General features: G+C 45.3%; 1 protein-coding gene across 2 annotated transcripts in view; it reads left to right on the plus strand.

Annotated features, from left to right (window-relative positions):
* The window catches only part of LOC115138552 (inositol-tetrakisphosphate 1-kinase-like), a 55,244-nt gene that overhangs the window by 16,714 nt on the left and 17,302 nt on the right, over positions 1 to 21,228 (plus strand). For both annotated transcript variants that reach the window (XM_029675488.2, XM_029675487.2), the window contains exons 4-5: positions 14,050 to 14,175; positions 16,257 to 16,374. In XM_029675488.2, coding sequence (XP_029531348.1) covers positions 14,050 to 14,175; positions 16,257 to 16,374 — 244 coding nt within the window. The remainder of the gene's footprint in view (positions 1 to 14,049; positions 14,176 to 16,256; positions 16,375 to 21,228) is intronic.

Consider the following 21,228-nt stretch of genomic DNA (forward strand, 5'->3'; position numbering starts at 1 on the left):
AATACTATCATCTGCTTATAAATGGATGAGAGAGAGCTTCCTACTGCCTGAGCTATTTTGTTGATGTAAATTGAGAAGAGCGTGGGGCCTAGGATCGAGCCTCTGGGTACACCCTTTGTGACAGGCAGTGGCTGAGACAGCAGATGTTCTGACTTTATACACTGCACTCTTTGAGAGAGTACTCCTTAGCCGGCCCACAAGAATGGAATGGTCTACCGTATCAAAAGCGTTTGGCCAAGTCCATTAAAAAATAGCAGCACAACATTGTTCAGAATCAAGGGCAATAGTGACATCATTGAGGAACTTAAGGTTGCAGTGACACATCCATATCCTGAGCGGAAACCAGATCGCATACCAGAGCGAATACTATGGACATCAAGAAAGCCAGTCAGTTGATTATTGACAAGTTTTTACAATACTTGATTAATTGGGCAAAATAGAAATAGGCCCTATAACCGTTAGGATCAGCTTAATCTCCCCTTTAAATAAAGGAGTAACCGTGGCCGCCTTCCAAGCAATGGGAACCTCCCCAGAGAGGTGCAGTGAGGAACACAGTTTGTGTAGTGTGTGTGTCTGTCCCAGGGCTCATAATAGCTCTCTGCAATCTGTTCGTCAACCCAAAATGCTTGGTCTTCCGGGCTTCCGTTTCAAGGCAAAAAAAACTAGCGTAGACTCTTGGAATTATCTTGTTTGAACAACTTAGTATCTTGTCAAAATAAATAATAAGTTGTTAGTATCTGGTTCAACGTCGTTCAAACGAGAATTGTTCTTTTGTCTAATTATGCCTAATTTGATATGTAGCTTTTCAAAACATTGTTTTTTTCTGTCTTTATTATTAACTTGCAGAGCACATTTTCCATGCACAATGCACGTGAAGCTTGTTGGGGTTTACTTCTGTGTGCAAATACTTTCACAGCTGCAGTTTGAGCTTATTTATTCCCTTTTATTCATGAAAAGAAGCTGATACTGGCCTTTTTTTTATTTATGATATTTTAGCTTAATTATATTGATTTATATTACGATGTATCTATTCCAAGAAAATCAGTCATTGGCAGCAGTGAACTGGAAGGAAAGGCGGCCAAAGGTAGTGTTGGCTTTGGGGATGACCATTGCAATATACCTGCTGGAGCGTGCGCTACGGGTGGGTGCTGCTATGGTGACCAGTGAGCTGAGATAAGGCGGGGCTTTACCTAGCAAAGACCTGGAGCCAGTGGTTCTGGCGACGGATATGTAGTGGGGGCCAGCCACCGAGAGCATACAGGTCGCAGTGGTGGGTAGTGTATATGGGGCTTTGGTGATAAAACGGATGGCACTGTGATGTACTTAGTTTTACTAGCATTTAAAAAGAAGTTGGAGGCCAATGAAGGAGTGTTGTATGGCATTGAAGCTCTTTTGAAGGTTTGTTAGCACAGTGTCCAAAGAAGGGCCAGATGTATACAGAATGGTGTCGTCTGCGTAGAGGTGGATCAGATAATCACCAGCAGCAAGAGCGACATCATTGATATATACAGAGAAAAGATTCGGCCCGAGAATTGAACCCTGTGGCACCCCCATAGACTGCCAGAGGTCCGGACAACAGGCCGTCTGATTTGACACACTGAACTCTCTAAGAAGTAGAACCAGGTGAGGCAGTCATTTGAGAAGCCAAGACTATTGAGTCTGCCGATAAGAATGTGGTGATTGACTGAGTCGAAGGCCTTCGCCAGGTCAAGACTGCTGCACAGTAGTCTTTTATCGATAGCGGTTATGATATTGTTTAGGACCTTGAGCGTGGCTGAGGTGCACCAATGACCAGATCGGAAACCAGATTGCATAGTGGAGAAGGTACAGTGGGATTCGAAATGGTCAGCGATCTGTTTGTTAACTTGGCTTTCGAAGACTTTAGAAAGGCGGGGAAGGATGGTTATAGGTCTATAACAGTTTGGGTCTAGGGGGTGGCACCTTTGAAGAGGGGGATGACTGCGGCAGCTTTCCAATCATTGGGGATATCAGAACGATATGAAAGAGTTTGAGTAGGCTAGTAATTAGGATTGCAACAATTGCGGCGGATAATTTTAGAAAAAGAGGGTCCAGATTGTCTAGCCCAGCTGATGTGTATCGATCCAGATTTTACAGTTCTTTCAGAACAACAGCTGTCTGGATTTTATCCTAATGTTAGAATGTAGAATATAAACTAGATATAGGCGATTGTGGGTTAAATAATTACAACTAAATAGCCCTAATTAAACAAATAATGATAATGGAAACAAAATATTCTGGGAAGAGCATGCCCAACACTTGTGGCTAAGCAGTATCAGAGTGAAATTGTAGCCGGAGTGAGGGCATTTTTTAAATATGCTAAATTATTCCCTGCACCTCTCTCCACACTCACACACTTACATGCTCCTGTATTAAAAGCAGCCCTGCTTTAGGCTATCAAAGAAGTGTCAATCATATCAATGGATGGAATCAGTGAATGAATGGTTGCAGCAACCATTACATTGTCTGACAAACTGCATAACAAATGAGGCTTAATTAGACAAAATAACAATTATATCGTGTGAATGACAAAGTGTCTTTGAACGATTTTAGTAAAAATAAACAATTGTTATATTTACTAAGCCTTTCAAACGGAATACTAAGTCGTTCAAACAAATTCCAAGATTTTTGTATTTATTGGGCTTCTGTAGCTTGAAGAGGAAATGGAGAGCTGTTTATCTCTCTGCCTCTCCTTTTGTGCTGTTTTTCTATGCCGTCTTTTGTGTTCTTTCTTATGTTTTTTTTCCTGAAGATATCTTCAGCACACCCAGACGGAAAGATGTCCTGGGAATGGTCCCAAAGTAAGCAGCGCTTTGTTTCTGAACGCTCTCAACCCTCATGGGAGGCCATCAGATCGTTACAGCCCAGAGCCTGTGGCGCCCACACCCCTCGCCTCTTAATACACTGACCACACACACACACACTTGTCTCTACAACCACCAGGCTATCTCTGTCCTCTCCCATGCTCCGACTCAGCTGTTTCTCATAATTTTAGCTGTGCTGTCACTAGAGCTGGGACAATAAACTGAAAATGATTGACACTGACCATAGCGATTACGTGTCACAGGCATTTTGCTAATATCATTTGTTATGATAAGTAACCTATACTCGAGCAATGTGAAGTTAGAAATGGAATATGGTTGACTGTTAATGGGACAATTGATGACCACAACCATCAAACTAGTAGTAGTAGTTTAACTAACTTAAGGTCGACGTCTGTGCCCACATGAACATCTAATTAGCATAATACAGAATTCCCCATAAAAATCTGTCTGTTTTAAGCTTGAGATCTGTCTTTTCGCATTGGATACTTCTCAGTCCACTGCATCTGCCTATGTTGTGCTTCTGCGATAAAAGGTGACAGAGCTAGAGCGGTATTTGTCTAATCACAAAATTGTCTGTAGCATCCGAATGGTTTGGCCTACAAACTATTATGAACTCTATGGAAAGATGAGAACAACACGATCGTGTTCTCCATTTTACTTTATGACCCCCACAAGCGTCTTGGGACTCGTCTGAAGTTGGTTCAGCCAATCTACCAACTTCTGTCTGTAACTTCCAAACAGTTTGGGCTGCACACTAATATGACCCCTCTGGAAAGGTGAGACTCTCTCACGAACATGTCAGTTCTGTTTTGCCCTAGAATACCCCCCATGCCTCACGACTCATCTTAAGGTCCCTTGGTACCAATTGAAAAAACAAATGGAAGTATATACAGTGGGGCAAAAAAGTATTTAGTCAGCCACCAATTGTGCAAGTTTTCCCACTTAAAAAGATGAGAGGCCTGTAATTTTTATCATAGGTACACTTCAACTATGACAGACAAAATGAGAAAGAAAAATCCAGAAAATCACATTTGTAGGATTTATAATTAATTTATTTGCAAATTATGGTGGAAAATAAGTATTTGGTCAATACTTTGTTATATACCCTTTGTTGGCAGAGGTCAAATGTTTTCTGTATGTCTTCACAAGGTTTTCAAACACTTGCTGGTATTTTGGCCCATTCCTCCATGCAGATCTCCTCTAGAGCAGTGATGTTTTGGGGCTGTTGCTGGGCAACACGGACTTTCAACTCCCTCCAAAGATTTTCTATGGGGTTGAGATCTGGAGACTGGCTAGGCCACCCCAGGACCTTGAAATGCTTCCTTCGTTGCCTGGGCGGTGTGTTTGGGATCATTGTCATGCTGAAAGACCCAGCCACGTTTCATCTTCAATGCCCTTGCTGATGGAAGGATGTTTTCACTCAAAATCTCACGATACATGGCCCCATTCATTCTTTCCTTTACACGGATCAGTCGTCCTGGTCCCTTTGCAGAAAAACAGCCCCAAATCATGATGTTTCCACCCCCATGCTTCACAGTAGGTATGGTGTTCTTTGGACGCAACTCAGCATTCTTTGTCCTCCAAACACAACGAGTTGAGTTTTAACCAAAGTTATATTTTGGTTTCATCTGACCATATGACATTCTCCCAATCTTCTTCTGGATCATCCAAATGCTCTCTAGCAAACTTCAGACGGGCCTGGACGTGTACTGGCTTAAGCAGGGAGACACGTCTGGCACTGCAGGATTTGAGTCCCTGGCGGCGTAGTGTGTTACTGATGTTAGGCTTTGTTACTTTGGTCCCAGCTCTCTGCAGGTCATTCACTAGGTCCTCCCGTGTGGTTCTGGGATTTTTGCTCACCGTTCGTGTGATCATTTTGACCCCACGGGGTGAGATCTTGCGTAGAGCCCCAGATCGAGGGAGATTATCAGTGGTCTTGTATGTCTTCCATTTCCTAATAATTGCTCCCACAGTTGATTTCTTCAAACCAAGCTGCGTACCTATTGCAGATTCAGTCTTCCCAGCCTGGTGCAGGTCTACAAAACTGTTGTTCAGTGTATTGAATCTGTTATTCAATGTGTTTGTATGGGATAATGGCAGTAAGGCCCCAAAATAATTTTTCATACAGAAAATGTGTATGTATTTTTTTTTAATACTTCAAGGGGTCTAACATGCTGGCCACACCGCTCGCGTTACAAAATAAATTTGCACAAACATGTAATTCAATAATTTCATCCAAACTGCTCGTCTGTATCTGCAGCCTCTGCATAGCCAGGCCTTAACATAGGACTTAGGACCTATATGAAATAGGTTCTATTTTTGTCACGTGATGCGCTGTAAGTTCCGCCTCTCCCATCTCTTCATTGGCTTTTAGGAGCATATACCCACTTGGGTGATTCTGAAAACTGAGCTGAAGTCCACACGCCAGTTCAGGTGGTGGTTAATGCACCTTGGTTAGTTGCCAACTGCCACATAATGTCCACAGAAGGAGAGATTACTAGAAATGTTCTAAATTTCCCCACTTTTATCTGTGGATTAATTGTCGAAGTAGAGAACACACAATTTTGTGTTACCCAAAATGGGTAAAAATTCTACAAAGATCCCTGAAAAAAAGAACCTTGTGCGTTGTAAGGTAAAATAACAACCCAATGTTTATATCCCACGACAAATTAGCTAGCTAGCTAGCTGAATGTCCATGAATGTTTCATGCGTTTCGACCTGAGTTTTTGATATTTCCACTTGCTTGTCCTGATCCCGGGCCCTGTGTAGTCAGCATGTTAGAATTCAAAATCGAATAGCAAAATAATCATTGGTATTACCTTCTTAAAACAGCTCCCAATAGCTTAGTTAGAATCCCCCTCCCCCATTTTAGACAGGGCTTAGACTCTTATGAGTCTTGGAGTTAAAGGATAATGTATATATATATTTTTAAACATGGTTAACATTGTTTATAAAGTTATTGTTCTATTTATGGATATTGCATCAGTTCAGGCAGTTGTTTGTCCATATGGCCCAGCTCTTGCTGCGCAGTGCAGACCTACACCTGCAGGTTTTGTTTTTGAGTCGGTGAGGGTGCGAGCTGCCAGGAAGACGAGCCCTGTGCCAGTCAGTGGCTCCTGTGGCACGACCGCCACACGGGAGACAATGGCAGCCATTATCATGCTCTGGCGTTGTTATGCTAGTCCATGTATAAAGCTGTCATCCCTTATTATAACAATGGAGTGACGCTGTATTGGGAGGGAGTGGGGTGCACAGGGTCATAAAGAGTATACCAAACAGTGTTTTCACATTGTTTACAGGATGAATGCATTTCACATATATTTAGCTACATTCTGTTTTGTGTTAAAGTGCTGTTTTAATACAGACTTCTGATCCTGATATTTGCAAACATATTGGGGCAGTTGGATGAGATGACAACCATTTCAAATGAAATGTTGCACAGCTAGAGAAACATGACAATGTCATCTTGCAGGTCTGTGTGCTTTCCGGAGAAGTCTGTAAAATCCCTAGATGATAATGGGTGGAATCAGTCACAATATAGTGAGCCAGTCTGGTCCCGATAGGCCTGTTTGTTTTGAATTGGGATGTTGCCTTCAAAACTCCTTTTTATACAGTTACTGTACAAGGACAGCTCTTATCTGTGTTGTTGCTCCTGTCTGGCTGTGGTGAATCTGAGGAAGAGGTGGTCTGATCAAGGTTAAACCCACTCCACTACACACACACACCATCAAGCTGACCCTATTGCTGACCCTGTTTATAACAGCCAAGTCTTTTCTAGTAGACTGGTGGTTAACATCAATAATGGCAACTAAAATAATAATATGCTATACTCCATTTTGCCTTGCATAAACATCTGCATAGTTCATTTTCCTGTGAACAGCGCTTTATCGTTCCCTTTTGATGCAGTGTTTGGGTAACTTTTACATTTTCAGTTTTTCTGGGAATAATACCTCATTCATGGGACTCACTGATTTAAAGGCTGACAAAAAAATGACTAGAGAATGTTGTTCTATTTTAAGCAAAGGAGTTTGAACCTTTCCTGCTGAGAACCTTCCTGGGGCCATGATAGCCAGTTTCCTCCATAGGCCCACTAATTGTAATATCACTCGTTTATTGGAGCAGAGCTTGCAATAAAGCAACATTTATGTCCCTGTTTTGAAAGTCAGTCAGTAATGTCAATGGCAGAGATTTAGGACATCTGGAGGGCATGGCAACGACTGTGACGACATGCTCTGTGAACAGACCTAAATTGGTCGGCCCTTAGGGAGCTCATTTCATATTTCCATTTCTAGTGTGGGAAAAACTTCAGGATTTCTCTGAGGGGGAAGAGTAAGGTTCCTCTATCTTCATCCTTTTCATTCATATATCCACAATCTGTCCTTTCTTACTCTCTCCCTCTTGTCCTCCTCTGCCCTCCATTCATGCTAATCATTCTCTAAATGATTTCCACAACCTCATTAATATTGACCCCTTTGCCCTGAGCTCATGAGAAAGCAGCCTTCTCCCAAGGCTCTGTGCATTAGTCTGTATGTTTCGGAGCTGATCATATTAACCCATATTAACCCATATTAATTAATCTATCATAGTGCCATCCGTTTTGTCACCAAAGCACCTTATACCACCCACCACTGCGACTTGTATGCTCTAGTCGGCTGGCCCTCGCTACATATTCGTCGCCAGACCCACTGGCTCCAGGTCATCTACAAGTCCATGCTAGGTAAAGCTCCGCCTTATCTCAGTTCACTGGTCACGATGGCAACACCCATCCGTAGCACACGCTCCAGCAGGTGTATCTCACTGATCATCCCTAAAGCCAACACCTCATTTGGCCGCCTTTCGTTCCAGTACTCTGCTGCCTGTGACTGGAACGAACTGCAAAAATCGCTGAAGTTGGAGACTTATCTCCCTCACCAACTTCAAACATCAGCTAACCGATCGCTGCAGCTGTACATAGTCTATTGGTAAATAGCCCACCCATTTTCACCTACCTCATTCCCATACTGTTTTTATACTGTTTTTTATTTATTTATTTATTTACTTTTCTGCTCTTTTGCACACCAATATCTCTACCTGTACATGACCATCTGATCATTTATCACCCCAGTGTTAATCTGCAAAATTGTATTATTCGCCTACCTCCTCATGCCTTTTGCACACATTGTATATAGACTGCCCATTTTTTTTTCTACTGTGTTATTGACTTGTTAATTGTTTACTCCATGTGTAACTCTGTGTTTTCTGTTCACACTGCTATGCTTTATCTTGGCCAGGTCGCAGTTGCAAATGAGAACTTGTTCTCAACTAGCCTACCTGGTGAAATAAAAAATAAAATAAACCCACCAGACTTGGGGGAAGCCAATGTTCTCTGCTAGCAAGTGGAACCGGGCAAGGAAATGGACAACGTTGCTTCCCAGGAAAAATGTTGTTAAATGTTTATCATGCGCTGAGTGCTAGGGAATTTCAAGTTAATTTCCTGGTTGTTATTGTAGCTCTCCCACTGATCAAAAATAGTAATTGTATATCATTTTAATTGTAGCCCACCGAGATTGATAAGACTCACTCCGTAAAGCATTATGTGGCTGATATTCCTCTAGTCTATTCGGAGTAGCTACTAGTCAGAGGAATCCAACATTTAATGAGATCTTTTGGATTTCATTTTACAGCTTAGTTCAGGGACTCCAGTTTAATCGACTGCATACTTGAGGTAACCAGTTGGATGCCTATTGCAGTGATTAAACAATACCTGTGTGTCTGGGGAAACTGACTGACTGAGGGATTTTAGTGTCTTCAACCCACCCATTGGGTGTGGTTTGAATGTATAATTCGTAAGGATGCAGCTGTTGTCTATTTTATGAGCACAAAACATTTACAGGATTCCATCCCTTTAGGGAAGAAATGTTACTGTTCCTCTCCTCCCTACAGTCCCATCGCTCTGTAGCATGATCTTAGGGGGCCTATGTTTTTTCACTCATGGTGAGGGGGAAAAAATGCTCTTTATCTAGATCTCTGCCAGAGATGCTCATCTCTGACCTGTTTTGACCTCTAGCACTGTATCACCCCAGACATCTGCCCTCTCCTGTGGACCTGGGTGAGGGTGAGACTTGTTGGCATGAGAGGGGGCTGGGAGCAGAAGGCCTTCAGTAATGAAGCCTCAGATGAGAGAGAGCAGCTCAGCAGTAGCGTCTTTCCTCCGTCTCTCTCAGGCTTTAGGAGAGTCACTGGAGCACAGGCTCAGCAGCTGTCGTCTTCACTCCACCCTGGAGTTCAGCTCAGCTTCTCAGTGATCTCAAATCTACAGTGAGAAATGAGTACTGGACCCCAGTCGTTTGGACAGTCAAAAAGAAGTGGCGACCAAAACTTGGTCCGTCATTAAGATGGCTTGGTTGAGTGCCTCCACAATCTGTGAGGTAGGAGAGAGTGAGGGAGACACTGCTGAGACATAAGTCCAATTACCCTATGGCTCCAGGGAGGTGCAAGAACCTGGCACTATACTGAACAAAAATATCAATGCAACATGTAAAATGTTGGTCCCATGTTTCATAAGCTGAAATAAAAGATCCCAGAATTTTTCCATTATGCACAAAATGTTTCTCTCTCAGGTTTTGTGTACACATTTGTTTACCTCCTTTGGTGAAAATTTCTCCTTTGCCAAGATAATCCAGCCACCTGACAGGTGTGGCATATCATCAAGCTGATTAAACAGCATGATCATAACGATCTGGTGGACATCCGGCAACAGCTCTGGTGGACGTTCCTGCAGTCAGCATGCCAATTGCACGCTCCCGCAACTTTAGATGTGTGTGTGTGTGTGACAACTGCACATTTTAAAGTGGCCTTTTATTGTCCACAGCACAAGTTGCACCTGTGTAATGATCATGCTTCTTGATATACCACACCTGTCACATGTATGGATTCTCTTGGCAAGGGGGAAATGCTCACTAACAAGGATGTAAACAAATTTGTGCCACAATTTTAGAGAAGCTTTTTAGGCGTATGGAACATTTTCATGAGATTTTTTTTTATTTCAGCTCATGAAATATGGGACGAACACTTTACCATTTTTATTCAGTGTATATGGTTGGAAGAGATGGCTGCTGTAGATCCTCACTATTCTGTAGATCAGAAAACATTTCTCTGGGGAATGTGACAACACAAAGCCCCTCAGTAGAACGAGCATAAAAGCTGGAAACATTCTGCCCTTGACCTGTTCTCCCTGCAGGACTGTGGGTATTTTCTGTGATGTCTGTCACAGGCATGGCCTAGCACCAGTTCTGCATGTCCCAGGGGGGCTTCAAAAGACGTCAATTGCCATTTTCTGTTTTTAGTGTTTAGCATAACATCAGCGGCTTCGCAAAGTCTTCTGTGGGAGTGCTAGAGCAAGGTCGTGCTCCATCCGTGACGTGCATAGTGGGATGGGACCGACTTCCATGTCACTGCTGGTGTGTGTGAGGGGCCACGCTGTAGACAGGACTTCTTTTTTTGTGGAAGTAGGAGATTAGGAGCTGTGGCGCACAGCCAAATCCTCTCTGGCTGTTCTCCAACAACCCGTACGTGCGCTGGAGGGCAAACCCTGAGACCAGTGTGTCCTCTTCACCTCTGCTGACTACTATGCCTTTAGTATTGTGTGCCCTGTCTCTGTGATGTTTGTTGTCTTCACAGCACAGTATATACAGTGCCTGTATCCCCCTATGTCCTTGTGTGTTTTGAGTCTTTCAGCCCCAGACTGCCGTGTAAACTAGGTAGGACAGATTAAAAAATATATATTATTATTTTTTATTTTTTTTACCAAAGCAGGACAAAGGCTAATAAGTAATGTATCCATCACCTCTCCTAGAATGATTGACCAGCCTAGCCTACACTGCCAGACCATGTTCCGTAGCTTTTCATCTCTCTGGGCTGAACGTTTAGTTTTTGACCCACTGTGTGCTGTTAAGGTGTGTCTATTTGGCTCCCATACTGAATACCAAGGACACTGGTGAACTAATGGGGCCTCTCGAAGCTGCTTAGACTAGCGCTGCAAGCTAAACTTCTTTTATTGACTCTGATCTCCAGTTACTGAAGAAGATCAGAGTCAATAACAGAAATGGCAATTGATGTCTTTTGAAGCCCCTCTGGGACATGGATCACTGGTGCTAGCAATGGCTAACGGCCTAACGCTCATAACAATGTCAAGCCGCACAATGCTTTCCAAGTGATCTTATATTTAACATAAGACAGACTATGTTTTTGTCTAGTACAGAATCGAGCTAGAGGCTACCTGCTCGACCAGTTCGGTACCGGGGAAAATATCCTCTGGGTGTGTGTATAAGGCCAATGGCTAAAGCACACATTTTACTGTACCAATAGGTTTTATAACGTGTAACAGAAAAGGTCATTCCATACCATGTAAGCCTATTTATTTGCATATTTTGCAGTTAGCAAGTACTGATGTTGGAGTCTGCGAAATGCCTATCGTTAATGATAGGAAAGAAAGCATGCTCAGCCTCGCTGTATCCTTCCTTGCTATTAGACAGCTTTGGGCCCGGTTTCCCAAAAGCACCGTAAGGCCAAGTTCATCATTATAACCTTGTTATTGGAGCGTCATGAAATCTCTGAGCTGTTTCCAAAAACCATTGTTACTAAAGTTGTACTTAAAATGTGTTACCTACTGACTGCCTCAGACCACATAAACTCAGCAAAAAAAGAAACGTCCTCTCACTGTCAACTGCATTTATTCTCAGCAAACTGAACAAGTTCCACAGACATGTGACTAACAGAAATGGAAGGGGGGGGGGGGGTCAAAATCAAAAGTAACCATCAGTATCTGGTGTGGCCACCACACTGCCGTACTTAATGCAGCTATCTCCTTGTGGACTGCACCAGATTTGCCAGTACTTGCTGTGAGATGTTACCCCACTCTTCCACCAAGGCACCTGCAAGTTCCCGGACATATCTGGGAAGAATGGCCTTAGCCCTCACCCTCTGATCCAACAGGTCCCAGATGTGCTCAATGGGATTGAGATCCGGGCTCTTCGCTGGCCATGGCAGAACACTGACATTCCTGTCTTGCAGGAAATCACTCACAGAACGAGCAGTAAGGCTGGTGGCATTGTCATGCTGGAGGGTCACGTCAGGATGAGCCTGCAGGAAGGGTACCACATGAGGGAGGAGGATGTCTTCCCTGTAACGCACAGTGTTGAGATTGCCTGCAATGACAACTAGCTCAGTCCAATGACACTGTGACACACCGCCCCGGACCATGACTGACCCTAATCCCGCTCCAGAGTACAGGCCTCGGTGTAAAGCTCATTTCTTCGACAATAAATGCGAATCCGACCATCACCCTTGGTGAGACAAAACTGCGACTTGTCAGTGAAGACTACTTTTTGCCAGTCCTGTCTTGTCCAGCGATGGTGGGTTTGTGCCCATAGGCAACGTTATTGCCAGTGATGTCTGGTGAGGACCTGCCTTACAATAGGCCTACAAGCCCTCAGGCCAGCGCCTCTCAGTCTATTGCGGACAGTCTGAGCACTGATGGAGGGATTGTGCGTTCCTGGTGTAACTCTGGCTGTTGCCATCCTGTACCTGTCCCGCAGGTGTGATGTTCGGATGTACCGATCCTGTGCAGGTGTTGTTACACCTGGTCTGCCACTGCGAGGACGATCAGCTGTCCTTCCTGTCTCTCTGTAGCGCTGTCTTAGGCATCTCACAGTACGGACATTGCAATTTATTGCCCTGGCCACATCTACAGTCCTCATGCCTCCTTACAGAATGCCTAAGGCACGTTCATGCAGATGAGCAGGGACCCTGGGCATCTTCTTGGTGTTTTTCAGAGTAAGGACACTAAAGAGGCCTTTCTACTAAGTTTTCATAACTGTAACCTTAATTGCCTACCGTCTGTAAGCTGTTAGTGTCTTAACAACAGTTCCACTGGTGCATGTTCATTAATTGTTTATGGTTCATTGAACAAGCATGGGAAACAGTGTTTAAACCCTTTACAATGAAGATCTATGAAGTTATTTTGATTTTTACGAATTATCTTTGAAAGACAGGGTCCTGAAAAAGGGACAATAGGGTACAGACCTCAATCCATTGAGTTCTAATTTGCTAATTATCGGCTACTGTCTAATTATTGTCCCGATATATATTTAATGTTTAACGTGCGCAATGATGTGCCAAATATGATTTAGTGCATTATTATTAGGTAGGCATTAGATTAAGCCTTCCTCCAATATTTGCAGCCGTAGGTGATATCTGTAGGAGCTGATCTGTCATCCGTATTGTGGAATAATTCTAATGTTAAAGTAAGATTTGAATGGAGCAGTGCTGCCTTTCTTTTGAACCTATCAGTATCGGCACATGCTCCCATGATGCACCTGCAAACGTTGTCACTGTGGTGTTTTGGGAAATGCATGTTGCATCTTGGGCCGTTTGTTGGAACGATCCATTGTTAAAACACTCATAAGCCTAAGTTCCATTGCTATCGGGAAACCAGGCCTCAGACTCAGTTTTTTTGTTCTGCTGTGTGTGTGTGTCCAAAATAGGTCTATTATTGGCCCTTTTTCTTCAGGCATAGCCTCTCTGCTGACGATGACCCAGCTGAAGGCCACACACACACACACACACACACACACACACACGCGTGCGTCCAGTTGCATACAGACATGATGCGGACTCAGACATGCTGATAAAAGGGACTTAGAAATGGGTACGGTCTAAAGCACACAAACCCAGAGATGGAGAGAATCAGAATACGCTCTCATGCACACACACTGGAACCCTCCCTCACACTACAGTGGATCCATTCAGCTTAGATCACAATAGAGGCTCCTTGTGATTTGGGCACAGCATGTACCCTAGTAGAAGAGAGGCTTTGGGGCACAATTCAGTCTCCTCTTCTAGTGAGAGGGTGTGTGTGTGTCCGTCCTCTGGGTATGTGTGCTGACCCACATAACTCCCCCAGTGGCTCCACAACACCAGTATCGACCTACTGTACTCTACTGCCCACAGGAGCCAGACCTATCATATAACTGTTCAGTCTGAGGCCAAGCTAGTCCTGTATCTCTACTGCATCATCCTACATAGGTTACCAAGAGTGTTACCAAAAATATACGTCAGGCATACAAAATAAAGACGGGTTATGTCTACAGTGGTGGTACAGTAGCTTTCCTTGTTTGTTTCCTTGCTGACCTCTAACCCCTGACGTCTCCCTTGTGTCTGTCCTCAGCTGGACCTGAGCCAGCCCCTGGAGGAGCAGGGTCCCCTGGACGTCATCATCCACAAACTGACTGACCTGATCCTGGAGGCCGACCAGAACGACACACAGTCAGTCCTGCTGGTGCAGAGAGTGCAGGTGCGCCTCGGGGAGAGGGGGGTGGAAATGGAGAGGGGGTAAAAAGGAAGGGAGAAGCACAACTGTATGATTCCACAACACCACAGATCGATTTCACTACAGCGTGTCTGGCCATTAAAGTGGTTTTGCTCATTAGAAGGGGAAGTGGTAATGTATTTCCGTATATCACCGGAACAGCCAGTGCTGTGAATGTTGCACACTAATTTTGTGTGTCTCACGTAGCTGCGGGAACAGTTTGAAATGAATGGGTGTTTTGAAAGGTGAGGGTCATGCAGGTGTGTGTGGTGATGGTTGTCTTTGTGTTCTTGTGTGAATTGATCTGGCATTGCTTGAAAAAGTGTTTGATGCAGTATCCAACCATCCCCCTCCTCTCTCAAGCCTATTGTACCCGTCAGTATAGCCAGTCAGTGACTCCACCTCTTGAAATGATACTACTAGGTCGTTGCCGCAGGTGACTGTGGGATATTCCCATCCTGCCATGTGAAGGGCTAGTATTGCTATCAGAAACGCCACTCTCAGGGAGATTAGAGTTGAGCTTTGACCCTGCCACTGAACGTCACATATAACACAACATAGCATTCAGTTGCATGGAAACAAACCACATTAATGATCAGAACTGTCACTTTATCCTGTAGTTTGGGGAATGAGGACTTACTTCATTGTGCAAACATTGCCTGATAGTTTGCACACTTTCTTTAGACCATAACTTCTAGGTCTTCTAGCTGTATAAGGCTTTGTTTTTACATTGTAAACAGCACCCAACATTTTCCTGTGGATTAAGGATGAAATTAGTCGTCTTTTCCTTAGAGGACTTGTAGGGGAAAATACCATAACAGCCTTCTATTGCACAACATACAACCACTGCTAGTGCTTGTGTATTGTGAATACCACCACGAAACACTTGGACTTGAGTGGCCTTCTCTAAAGCAAGTGTAGGCCAATGAATTAGGTTATTCATAATAAATATGTTTGCCAATTCTCTTTGTGTATATAGGTAGACATGTCTAGTACACACTGCCGAAACTTAAGTTCCCATCAAGGAATCAACTCTGTCCCGCGTTTGTCTTATGTAACAGCATGGATGTTTTGATCAGCGTTGGCAGGAGTCATAGTCTCTCTGCAGATGGATTTTCAGTCCCAAGGAAAAATGTCTGTTTGACTAAATGTGTGTACGTAGGCGGGCATTTTTGTGCCTGTGTGTGGATGTATTTTTATGTTAGGCAATTTAGCCTAATGTATGAGAAATGTAGATTTCACTGTGGGGTGGGGGAGTGTTGAGTTTGCATAATGTGTGGGCCAAAGCATCTGTTAGAGAATAACTAAAAGACTGAGATGAGAAGCTGGCAGAAAGAAAGGACTGGGCAGAGATGAAAATGGAGAGTGTGGAGACTGGGAGCGGGGGGAGACTGGGAGGGGAGACTGGGAGCGGGGGGGTGGGGAGGAGACTGGGAGCGGGGGGAGACTGGGAGCGGGGGGTGGGGAGGAGACTGGGAGCGGGGGGTGGGGAGGAGACTGGGAGCGGGGGGTGGGGAGACTGGGAGCGGGGGGTGGGGAGACTGGGAGCGGAGGAGGGTGGGGGGGACTGGGAGCGGAGGAGGGGGAGACTGGGAGGCGGAGGAGGGGGACTGGGAGCGGGGGAGGGAGACTGGGGAGCGGAGGAGGGTGGGGGACTGGGAGCGGAGGAGGGGGGGACTGGGAGGGGGGAGACTGGGAGCGGGGGAGGGAGACTGGGAGCGGGGGGAGACTGGGAGCGGAGGGGGAGACGGAGGGGGAGACTGTAGAGACTGAAGTGGAGTGGGGAGATGGAAGTGGAGACTGGGTGTGGAGTGGGGAGACTGGGAGAGACTGGAGAGGAGGGTGGAGGCTGGCGTGTAGCTATATAAATCAGTAAACCTCACGCTGACCTGACAGTGATGTAACCCACTGGCCTGCAAGCATGATGACACACACACACAACACAGTGGGCATGATGGAAATACACATCCATGGCCTACTGTGAAGTGTCTGTATTACGCTGTGTGTCCAGACTACCTACATTAGCTGTGGTATGTGCTCCCTCATCTCCCCGCTGTGTGTTTCAGGACTACATTGATGCCCACCCTGAGACCATCGTGCTGGACCCCCTCCCAGCAATCAGAACCCTACTGGACCGCTGCAAGTCCTACCAGCTCATCCATCGGATAGAGGACTGTATGCAAGGTAGCATCACTCACTCTCTCACACACACACACACACACACACACACACACACTGCAACACTGGCAGTGTATCACAAATGGGCTGAGTATGATTTAACTCCCAAAATCATCTTCACTGCCAGTCCTAGACTACAGAAAATCCCAGAGAGGTGTGACTCAGTAATCTGTTGTCAAGAATTGTTTGTGATGACAGACCTTTGTGGTTTAGTTTGTGAGAATGTGTCTAGGAGGTGGTGGTGTTGGATCGTGCGTCAACCCGTAGTTCAATAATATTATTTTCTGCATCCTACCAGTTGTGTTATGCAGGCAGTGGAAGAGCGTAACACAATTGTATTCCTCCTACCATGCCAGCATCATCCCTCCTCCTCTCTCCCCTCTGTGAACCTGGCTCCTGCCTCTGCCAGAGTGTATATTGTATCCAGTGATGGACTAAAGCTCCATTAGTTAGAGAAGGCAGTCCAGCGGCACCTAGATTTCCTGTCACAGGAGCCATAGGAGCCCAGTGTAGCCTTTCTGGTCAGGGTCCAGAGACTGGAGCAGAGCAGTGGACTGACAGCACATTATCAGCAGGAGCCCTTTCTCATCCGCTGTTCATTAACTGAGAACATGGCATGGGACATAAACCTGCAGCCGTTACAACATGCAGACCCTGCCGTACTGCATGCACCACACACAGGTGGAGAAACCGAGCGTGTGTGTCGACACCTGTGCCCATTTGAGGACACATTTTGGTGTGTGGTTGTGCAGGGCTCGTGGCATCAGCGCCACAAAATACATGTCGAAAATTGCATTTTTTTTCTACAAACAGACATGTTTATGTAACCGAGTTTGTAAGCTGTCTGAATTGAGAGCCTCTGTCTGTCCCACCGGCTCACTTGTGAGGGGGTGTTTACACATTAGACATTGTAAGATAATTAGCTTGCATCTGTTTGCAGCCTGTTGTTATTGAGTGATTAGATCTATTTGAGCTGACGTGGTGTACCTTTTGAATAATCCTGATGCTGTTTATACTCTTAGAAAAAGGTTCAACTCAGATGTTGGAATGGAAACTGTCAGTCCTACATCACGACATGACAAGAAAAAAATGGCTAGTTTCAGTAGTCATCAACAGTTGCTGGTGGGAAGCGAAGTGGGAACATGGAGGGAAGGGGTATCGTAGAGAGGGGAAAGTCCAAAGCGCACAGTCTGCCACGACCACTTCCTCCTCCTTATCAGAGACCATGGAGCCCCAGTGCAGTGCTGGCTGCCAAGGCAACCGGTCCCCAGTACCAGAGGCTGTGGCGAGCCTGCCATGGTCAGAGGGCTGGCTGAGAGTATTGCTCAATAGGAGGAAGCAGTAGAGGTGTGTGTGTGTGTGTTTGCTTTTAAGCTTCTACATTATAAAGGTCCAATGCAGCTGGTAACAATGTAAGTACATTATTGTGTTTGTTTTAGTTAAAATGGTCAAAAAGAGGGCCTCCCGAGTGGCGCAGCGGTCTAAGGCTCTGCATCGCCGTGTAGTGGCGTCACTACAGACTGTCATTACCGGCCGTGACCGGGAGTCCCATAGGGCGGAGCACAATTGGCCCAGCCTCGTCCGGGTTAGGGGAGGGATTAGGGGGAGGGGGCAGGCCGGGCGCCTACAGGCTGAGTTTCGTCGCCAGTTGAACAGTGTTTCCTCCCGACACATTGGTGCAGCTGGCTTACGGGTTAAGCGAGCGGATCTTAAGAAGCACGGCTTGGCGGGTCTTGTTTCGGAGGACTCATGATTCGACCTTCGCCTCTCCCGATAATTGGTCAAAAAGAAACAAAAATGGCTTCTTAGCAAAGAGCAATTTCTCATGCAAGAATTTTGGGAATGGTCTGAGTGGAGAGGGGGAAACTAAAAACTAGCTGTTCTTGGCATAGAGGTTTTGAACTCTCTTTTTGATTGGTCTATTAACTAATTTACCACCTGATGTCACCAGGCAATGAAATTCCAGGTGATCTTGATACATAATGTGTGGGCCAAAGCATCTATTAGAGAATAACTAAAATACTGAGATGAGAGGCTGGCAGAAGTAAAGGACTGGGCAGAGATGAAAATGCGGAGTGTGGAGGCTGGGGGCGGAGTGTGGAGGCTGGGGGCGGAGTGTGGAGGCTGGGGGCGGAGTGTGGAGGCTGGGGGCGGAGTGTGGAGGCTGGGGGCGGAGTGTGGAGGCTGGGGGCGGAGTGTGGAGGCTGGGGGCTGGTGGAGACGGGAAGGCTGAGGGCGGAGACGGGAAGGCTGAGGGCGGAGACGGGAAGGCTGAGGGCGGAGACGGGAAGGGGAAGGCTGAGGGCGGAGACGGGGCTGGAGGCTGGCGTGTAGTTATATAAATCAGTGACCTGACAGTGATGTAACCCACTCTCCTGCGAGCATGATGACACACACACACAACACAGTGGGCATGATGGAAATGCACATCCATGGCCTACTGTGAAGTGCCCGTATTACGCTTAAAAATGGCTCCTTAGCAAAAAGTAATTTCTCAAGCAAGAATTTGGGGAGTGGTCTGAGTGGAGAGGGGGAAACTAAAAACTAGCTGTTCTTGGCATAGAGGTTTTGAACTCTTTTTGATTGGTATATTAACTCATTTACCACCTGATGTCACTAGGCAGGCTAAAACTCCATCCCGCCAAAACAAGCTGAAATTCCAGGTGACCTTTTCAATCAGCTCTTGCACTTAAAGGGCATTATAATTTTCACAATTTCACAGTATTATGCCAACCTCATAGTGTGGAAATATATATAAAACGTAGGAAAATCACATTTTTGACTGCACTGGGCCTGGAAACTTCCCTAACTGAACTTGGAGAATGTGGGGATCAGTAGGCAGCTCTGTGAAGTGTCTGTGCAGGCAGGGGTTTGTCTAACTAACTGGACGGGTTAGTTCTCCTGGTCCCACTGGTTTCCTCCACCACATGACTCGTGGTTCAGCTCATCAGCTTTCCAGAGTATCGTCTACGTCGGTTTTGTTTCTCTTGTGAAACAGAGCAGGGCAGTTTACTTTAGGTGGTGGAATCCACTCTTTTCCATTTAGAAGTCAGCTTTGCTGCCTTGATATTTCACTTGGTGTTTGTAAAGATGGCAACAGTTGTCAGGCTGTACAACGTGAAGGATCTCATTCTTGGGGCTCTTCATCTTGGTATTTATTTTCCACTTCAAAAGAAAGGAACTGGGACACCCTTAAATTAAGATTGTTTTTGTGGAATCAAACTGAACTAGGCTCGAGGTATTTAACTGGATTATGGTGGAGTGCTTTGTTATGTGGGGAGTATTTAATGTTCACATAAATCCTCGACTTAGTTATTGTGGTTCAAATGCGACCAACAATAACAAGTGTCCTGCTGATGCGAGTAATCCATATTTAAACAAAGGCGCAGCATATTAAAGAAAAACAGCCAGGAGTGACTGCTGAGGACCGCACACATCCAGGCCCCAAACCCAGAGCAGAACAGGCAGCATGGGCTGAATAAAAAGGACTATGATTGATTGCCTTGTTTACACAACGACTGCCTTCAAAGCAGTTCACTGTTCCGTTATGGATCTGGTCTGTCTGATTTGATGAAGGTAATCAAACGTTTGCGGAGATGCTCTACGACGTCGAGTCAGGGCTTGTTCTCTCACACAGATGAATGTATTGTCTGTGATTAGAGATGAATAATGAGTCAGTATAATTGGGAGCGGAAGCTCCTCACAGCAGGATATGGAACATTCTAGATTCCTGGTTCTGAACATGGGGTATGTTCCAGAATGCTGTGTTACTAGAATGTAGCCCTGAATAGCAACATTAGATTTCAATCTATTGTCAATACTGGAATTGTATCAGTATAGGCCTACTTCAAAATCCTCTGGTAATGCTGGTAAATAACTTTTGCAAAGAAAATGTGAGGCTCAGTTTCACTGGTGGCTGCTTGCCTGTATGGAAAGACTTCACCAGTGCCTGGTATGAACAGTCCACTCAGCCAGGCCACCTTCAGTCTGTCCTGCTCTGTCCCTTATGGATCAAACCCTAGTGATGACATCCTTTAAAATGAGAACTTCTCCATTTTATGTGGGTGGGGTTTTTTCATGGTAGAATTGGGTCTGGTACGGTCCTAGTCTGGATACCCACCTCCTGAATGGTTCAAGGCCAGCCGGTGCTGTATGCCGTGCTACTCCGAGTCAGACTGACGTCCTGTAAACGTCCTCTGTGGCTCCAGCGGGTCTGCTAAGAGCACACCGTGTTTAGACAGAGGAAGAGATTGCTCCCCTGCACTCAGAGCCAAACGGCCAGGCCCAAGCATGACACCAAAACATAAGACTCACCATCACTACCATCGTCATATCCCCTCCTCTCTCTAGGCCCAAAGCTTCCAACTGTGCCTTTTAGCCTTTTTGTTTGCTCAAGTCAGGACAGGAGATATCCAAAGGTATGGGAAGACTTTTTGGATTTACAATGTATTTTAGTTTATTCTCACAATTCAAATATGTGTTGTTGGGTCTTTGGGTTGTTTTTGAATGACGTTAGTCTGACATTCTTACCCCTCTCCCATAACAACAGCGGTGTGACAGTCGGTGAGTGTGAATTTGGGGAGCTCTGCTCAGTGGGGTGATGTGATGGGTAAACCCTTCACGGCTCTTCATCACACCACTCCTAGGCTGCTGCTACGTCTCCACTGACAGAACAGGAGCACCACAGACCTACAAGTTAAGGAGCACAGAGCAGAATCAATTGTCTTGTATAAACAATTGTGTTTGTTTGTGACGGGGTCCTTTTTTCTTGTTCTATGTTTAGCAACCATCAAATCAGTCTGAAAGCAACCGTATGTGTTTATTTGAACTTGTATTTGTTGGGTTCATAATTCTATGTTT

This window comes from Oncorhynchus nerka, linkage group LG12, assembly GCF_034236695.1.
Source record: "Oncorhynchus nerka isolate Pitt River linkage group LG12, Oner_Uvic_2.0, whole genome shotgun sequence".
NCBI lineage: Eukaryota > Metazoa > Chordata > Actinopteri > Salmoniformes > Salmonidae > Oncorhynchus > Oncorhynchus nerka.